Genomic DNA, 6,659 nt, shown 5'->3' on the forward strand with positions numbered 1-6,659 from the left:
ATCAAGTAAAAATATGAAAATGAGATGTTCATTGGCAACTAGCTGAAATGCTTTAAATTTTATTTCAGTTTACGAAATGTTTTTCTTTAATGGTTTTTGGGTTTTGTTTAAGTTTAATAACCCTGTTTCACAGAGCTACACTAAAAGTCAGCGGATAACATTTTAAATAATTCATACTGGTTAAAGGTTTCGTGTGACTAGAGTAGATTAAATAAATGCAGGGCACATACCCTACAAAATGCACATTGTATTAGACCAAAACTCTAGTATCAAAAGAAGGTTGTATGTTTAATGTGATCTGAGTGTAGAGGAAGAGGTGAGACATCAGTCATATGTCAGTTCTCTTCAGGGCCCGAGGAGTCACATGACCATCACGTCCACACAGCAGTCGAGTGCGCGAGCGCTGTGGAGACTACGAAGTTTATTTGACAGAAAACAAGTTAATAAACCTCGACATACAAAGAAATATAATGGCGGCTACATCGTTTGTGATAGCAATGTCAGTTATGACTGTGTTTTGGGGTCTTATTGGTGGAGTTATTCCTTGGTTTATTCCTAAAGGACCGAATCGAGGGTGAGCAACATTAGCATTACCTTAAACGAAAGTTTTTTTGTCCTACATCATCTATATTAACCTCTGTCTATTTAGCGATGTATTCAAATGTTAAAAACCTAGCAAACTCAAAGTGTTCGTAAACAAAAGTTAATAGTTATTCGTTTTATTTTACGAAAACCAACAAGTGAGCGACAGAAAAAAATAAAGTTTGTGATTTGACTTGCATGACAATAGGAAGTGCGTTCAATTCAAATTATGTATTTGGTACAAATCAAAATCATATATGTTGAGAAATATTTTAGTTTTAACATGAAGATGTGTATGACTGGATCATGTGACCGTGCCAAGTGACGAGGCTGATTTAAAGAAACCTTTTATGTTACACATAAAGAAACATTTTACACATGTACGTTTATTCACACTCACAGTATTTTTAATAAGTGTTAAATATCTGTATTTTCTCATTAGAGTCATTGTGACGATGTTGGTACTAACTGCAGTCTGTTGCTACCTTTTGTAAGTACATTGTCTTTAAATTATCTTTATGTTTTACATTTCTAGAGATACTTGAGAATTGTAGCTGCTCTTTAAAGTGGTAAAATAAAGAGATTATTCTGTTCTGTTTCAGTTGAAAGTCAAACACAGCCTTTGGGCAACTCCAGTATTGATTAAAAAAGAAATACAACACATCCAGGCCAATATGCAGTTCATGTGCAGTTTCCTCCAGTTTAATATAATACACTTACAAATAAATGTAAATAGTATTGTATGATGTGTTAAATAAGCTCATTAACTGTCTGCACTGTCCATGTTTGATGTGAATTATTTATTATTTTGAAGAAATATGATAGTGTTTGTTCTCTAACAGCCACTAGGGGGCAGTGCAGATCACTTTTTTTGCTGCTACATTTGTTCCTAAATTCAGTCTCTCTTTGCATTATTTTCTTATGACTGCCATATTGTTCACTTTGTACTTTTGGTTAAATTTCAGCTGGCTGATTGCTATTCTGTCACAGCTGAATCCGTTGTTTGGACCAGTATTGAGCAACGACACCATCTGGTACCTCTACTACCACTGGGGGTAGGGTCCAGTGGTTCTTTTACAAAGCAGGTTAGCATGTATTAACATCTTTCATTTTGTAAATTGATGAACCCCCACTTTCAGTTCTAGTTATTTTGACCTCGAGTAGATTTTCTTTTTCCCCAAAATGCTAGACTACAATTTATAGTGACTTTGTTCACACAGGGTATACTAACTTCCCAAATTGTTTTTGATCATTTTCGTACTTTTCACCCACCTTGTTACGCTTGTCATATTCCCATTCAAATATGAATTGAATTATTTTCTTTCAGTTAGGAGAGGTTAAATATTTTGCTCTTTAACCATTTTCAGATGCTGGAAGCTTGTACATTGCCAAAACGGAGACGATCTCACCATCAGGAAAACTCCTTGTGATTGAAGCTTTACATGCTGTTCTCTTACTCAAAGTATGACTACCATATGACAGTTTGTGGTGTTTCTTTTTATTTATTTGATCTAAAAAGAGGAAATAATATGTAATTAAATCTTATGTTTTTTTGTCTTCGTGTATATACAGTACATTGACTTTGAGTTAATTGACCTGAATAATGTTGGACAAATTAACCCGTCCCATTTTATATGTATGATTTTGTATGTCAAATAAATTGAATGCAAATAATTTAAATTTTATTGAAGATTTGCATTGAGTCCGGTTTTAAAAGCATGTCGAAATTGGTACAACAGTTTCAAGTTATTAAAAAAGCATGATCAGATTTTAAAAAATAAAATAATCACAAAGTTACAGGCCATCTGAGATGATTTTCAACTCATCGAGTTTGTCATAGTGTATCTTTGGGGATTCTGGGTCGCGACATTGTGCATTCGCACTCCTCTCGATGAGGAAGCCCACCAGAGGAGATGTCACTGTGGTTTTGCTCTTTGGCTTGGCACACAGGACAGCAGGCCGTCAGCCCGCTCTCTCTGCAGGTGGTGCACGACAGCACCAGCTGGCAGCAGAAGTCTGTGGAGCACAGCTGATATTGATCCCATGGGCAATTGCAATATCTGCACTCTGGGGAAAGAAGTAAATGTTTTGTTTGTCACTCAGTATACGACTCTTTTTAAATTACAAAACAAAAAAAAGCATGCACTAGTACACACCTGAGATGATGTCCTCATTGAATGCGATGGCATAACGTTCATCAAACACAAAGAGTTTACCGCGATAGAAGCCGTCGGGGAACTGCTCTAGGTATTTGTGAATGCCTCCCTTCAGTTGGTACACCTCCTTGCATACATTCTGAAGAAAAACATTCATGATTGAGGATGCCTTTGCAGGGATGTGCATGTTAAGTCATTTTTTTCCATTCAGACTCACCTTTGATCTGAGATAAGCTGAGCCCCGTTCACAGCGGATGCCCCCTGTACAGTACATCAAAACCTTTTTCTCCCGAAAGAGATCCAAATTCTTATCCACGTAGTCTGGGAAGTAACTGAATTTCCGGATGTCGGGGGCCAAACACTGATCAAACTGACCCTGAGAACAGACAACTATTAAATGTAACATACCTAAAGTTCTGACATTGACTTTTAAACTACTTACAATTTTGCTCTCATAGAAGTTTCTGCAGTCCAGAAGTATTGTGTCACTATTTGAGGACTGATTCTCCACAAATGCCTTCACTTCTTTGTGAAATTCCTCTGGTTCCAAGTGTATTCCTTTGTGAAGTACAACATTTGCATAAATACAGGAGATTATTACACACACTACCGTTCAAAAGTTTCAAAAGTAAGTTTTTTTGTCTTGGTTTTGGTAGAAGTATCTCATGCTCACCAAGGCTGCATTTATTTGATTAGAAATGCAGTAAAACAGTAATATTGTGAAATAGCATTACAATTTAAAATAGCTGTTTTCTATCTGAATTTTAAAATGTAATTTTTTCCTGTGATGCAAAGCTGAGTCATTACTCCCAGTCTTCAGTGTCACATGATCCTTCAGAAATCATTGTAATATGCTGATTTGCTGCTCATGAAACATTTCTATTATCAATGTTAAAAACCACAGTGCTTTTTAATATTTTTGTAGAAACCTGGATACATTTTATTAGTATTTTTTGATGAATAGAAAGTTCAAAACAAAATCTTTTGTAACATAAATGTTTTAACTGTCAGTTTTGATCAATTTCATGCATTCTTGCTGAATAAAAGTATTAATTTCTTTAAAAAAAATCTTACTGACCCCAAACTTATGAATTGTACTATAAATACAACAAAATTGCAGATTTTATGAATATTTTAAAGAAAGACACATTGAATAAACAACTGTTCTATGTATCAAGCCAGTTGTAAGTGTTTCTCTTACCAGCCAATCTGTAGGAGATGATGTCCGGATCTACACCCATAGGGACAATTTCTTTGTAAACACCAACCTTCAGATCAGAAAAACACTCTGCACCTCCTTCACTTTTCTGCCGGAAAAGTCAATAATGTGCATAGGTGATTTTAGATGCTATTTAGACACTTAAACATCTAAAGTAATTAAAGGATTAGTTCACTTTCAAATAAAAAATTCCTGATAATTTACTCACCCCCATGTCATCCAAGATGTTCATGTCTTTCTTTCTTCAGTCGAAAAGAAATGAAGGTTTTTGATGAAAACATTCTAGGATTTTTCTCCTTATAGTGGACTTCAATGGAGCCCAAACGGTTGAAGGTCAAAATTACAGTTTCAGTGCAGCTTCAAAACATTCTACATGATCCCAGACGAGGAATAAGGGTCTTATCTAGAGAAACCATCGCTCATTTTCTAAAAAAAAAAAATTCAGTTTTAACAATAAATGCTCATCTTGAACTAGCTCTCTTCTTCTCTATTAGAATTCCAGCAGTGTAGACACTGCTAAGTGTATTACTGCCCTCCACAGGTCAAAGTTTGAACTAATTGTTACATACTTGCACTAGCATATTGTATATGAGAATGTAGTTCAAACTTTGACCTGTGGAGGGCAGTAATACACTTAGAAGTGTGCTGGAATTCAAATAGAGAAGGAGAGCTAGTAAGATGAGCATTTATGTTTAAAACGTATAAAATAAAAAAATAAAAATTAGAAAATGAGTGATGGTTTCTCTAGATAAGACCCTTATTTCTCGTCTGGGATCGCCGTAAACTGTCATTTTGACCTTCAACCGTTTGGGCTCCATTGAAGTCCACTATATGGAGAAAAATCCTGGAATGTTTTCATCAAAAACCTTAATTTCTTTTCAACTGAAGAAAGAAAGACAGAAGAAAGACATCTTGGATGACATGGAGGCGAGTAAATTATCAGGAAATTTTAATTTGAAAGTGAACTAATCCTTTAACAGTTCCCTTTACTAGAAGTGCTAATTAAATTTAAAGTTTGTTCTAAGTACTATTATGCAATGTTCTATAGCTCTGCTGAGTGAAATAAAGTGCAACCAAATATGCCACCATTATATATCTACTGACAAACAGATTTTCATTTTAAAAGGAATTGTCAGTTGAGCAATGTTTGAACCTATAACATCTTGTTTATAACATCTTGTGGTATTCTAAACCACATAATTTTGTAGTGTAAACCCCACAAAGGCTCAGATCTCAGGTTATGAGCATTGTTTAGATTCAGTTTGTGTCTCTTTTGTGCACCTTATCAGTGTTATTCTGGACAGTGGCAATTGCTTTACCTTGAAATCCTGTACTTGCATTATATTGAAGGTTGGATGTGACAGCATTGCCTTGACATAAAGATAAGTGGCGGTTTTGGTGCCACCAACTGTACCGTTGATACCCTCAGTAGCCACTCGTACCTGTGGAAGAACAATCTCAATCACTTAAAATTAGACACACACATTGCAATAAAGGTCTTGTATGGATTTTATTAGTGTTCATGGTTATTTACCTTGCCTGTCAGTTGAAGTTTTGAACAAAGCTCTTTCTGCCACTGACAAATGATCTGAGGATCATTTATTTGACAGTAGCAGTAATACAGCAGAACTTCACCTGGACCCCTACAGAACAGACGATCTTCATGAAAATCATCAATCTTCACATAAGCAGAGCAGAAGATATCAGAATCATGCAATGCACCTACTTGATAAGGTCATCCTCTGGAACATGGCTTGTATCAGGGATCCAGGATGATACATCTGTTGATTGTTCATTAATGGACTCTTCCATAGAGTCCTGGCTGTGAGCCTGCTGAAGCATCTCGTTCAGCGTCTCAGTGGTCAGCTGGTGAATCTCACTGGCATGGCTGTTGGCGACATGTTTGTGGATTGATGATGGCTCTTTGAATGACTGTTCACAACACTGCCAAAGAGCTGGTGAGGTGTTTTGACAGGTTGGAGGAATTTTCTTGGAAGCCACAAATGCTGCAAACGTCTAAACACCATGGGGAAAAGTATTAAACACTACAATCATCATAATATCAATAAGTATGACTTAAAATGATCACTATACTCACCCTTTTCTTTACATAAGAGTACAGTTTCCTTGTTGCTGAAAAGTCAAGTTTGTCTTCTTTATGGACCTCTGGAGCAAGACTCTCAACATCCAAATCAACAAGCACACTTGCCATTATAACTGTTATATTGTCTTCCAATGATTGTTTATAAGAGAAAACCAACCATTAACACTCACAGTACTAATATTTTTAAAAACAAAAGGTCATGCTACAATGTCTCATGTAAAGTATTTTCAACCTCTTTTCGTGCAATTTATGTCGTTAGCCCTGGACCGATTGATTAAATACTACTGACAGGTTAATACAACTGAAAACTAAACGTGCAGATAAAATGAGTCGCAACTACCGGTGTTCAATTCGTGAACGAATCGTTCTTTTGAGTCGGATCTTTTCATTGAATCATTTCTGAAAGATTTGTCCATGTTCATCACTTGATTATATGCTAGTTTTATCAACCCACATACTAGTTGATTTCGCAATTATTACAAAAAAATTTATGTTTTTTAATATTGTTTACTGTGAATGCAAATTAGCTCTTTGTCAGCTAAATAATAGATAGGCCTACAACAAACTGAACTGGGAATGAAATGACACCATTTAGTAT

General features: G+C 35.7%; 2 protein-coding genes across 3 annotated transcripts; one reads left to right on the forward strand and one right to left on the reverse strand.

The window, feature by feature from the left end:
* Positions 1 to 297: 297 nt before the first annotated feature.
* On the forward strand, positions 298 to 2,379 carry atp6v0e1 (ATPase H+ transporting V0 subunit e1). The gene is made up of 4 exons (XM_048176060.1): positions 298 to 574; positions 1,025 to 1,072; positions 1,548 to 1,667; positions 1,950 to 2,379. Exons 1-3 carry the CDS (start codon positions 471 to 473, stop codon positions 1,639 to 1,641), a joined length of 246 nt encoding a protein of 81 aa, XP_048032017.1. The 5' UTR covers positions 298 to 470; the 3' UTR covers positions 1,642 to 1,667; positions 1,950 to 2,379.
* LOC125258873 (thiosulfate sulfurtransferase/rhodanese-like domain-containing protein 2) lies at positions 2,243 to 6,446 on the reverse strand. 2 transcript variants are annotated; one of them, XM_048176054.1, is made up of 9 exons: positions 6,056 to 6,444; positions 5,684 to 5,973; positions 5,492 to 5,600; positions 5,277 to 5,399; positions 3,940 to 4,045; positions 3,181 to 3,296; positions 2,956 to 3,114; positions 2,739 to 2,877; positions 2,243 to 2,649 (listed from the first exon to the last, which is right to left on the reverse strand). In XM_048176054.1, the coding sequence occupies exons 1-9, from the start codon at positions 6,167 to 6,169 to the stop codon at positions 2,417 to 2,419; spliced, it is 1,389 nt and encodes a 462-aa protein (XP_048032011.1). In that variant the 5' UTR covers positions 6,170 to 6,444; the 3' UTR covers positions 2,243 to 2,416. The 2 variants fall into 2 exon arrangements, with proteins under 2 accessions (XP_048032011.1, XP_048032010.1); XM_048176053.1 differs by having other exon boundaries at positions 2,956 to 3,296; positions 6,056 to 6,446.
* Between the last annotated feature and the right edge of the window lie 213 nt (positions 6,447 to 6,659).

This window comes from Megalobrama amblycephala, linkage group LG23 (assembly GCF_018812025.1).
Source record: "Megalobrama amblycephala isolate DHTTF-2021 linkage group LG23, ASM1881202v1, whole genome shotgun sequence".
In the NCBI taxonomy this organism is placed as follows: domain Eukaryota; kingdom Metazoa; phylum Chordata; class Actinopteri; order Cypriniformes; family Xenocyprididae; genus Megalobrama; species Megalobrama amblycephala.

Excerpts from the sequence above, each read along its gene's own strand:
- atp6v0e1 (XM_048176060.1), top strand. The coding sequence starts at position 471 with ATGGCGGCTACATCGTTTGTGATAGCAATGTCAGTTATGACTGTGTTT. Across the intron at positions 575-1,024 it reads CCTAAAGGACCGAATCGAGG|AGTCATTGTGACGATGTTGG; the intron begins GTGAGCAACATT and ends TTTTCTCATTAG. Across the intron at positions 1,073-1,547 it reads GCAGTCTGTTGCTACCTTTT|CTGGCTGATTGCTATTCTGT; the intron begins GTAAGTACATTG and ends GTTAAATTTCAG.
- LOC125258873 (XM_048176053.1), bottom strand. The coding sequence starts at position 6,169 with ATGGCAAGTGTGCTTGTTGATTTGGATGTTGAGAGTCTTGCTCCAGAG. Across the intron at positions 5,974-6,055 it reads ACTCTTATGTAAAGAAAAGG|ACGTTTGCAGCATTTGTGGC; the intron begins GTGAGTATAGTG and ends CATGGTGTTTAG. Across the intron at positions 2,878-2,955 it reads CAGCTTATCTCAGATCAAAG|AATGTATGCAAGGAGGTGTA; the intron begins GTGAGTCTGAAT and ends GTTTTTCTTCAG.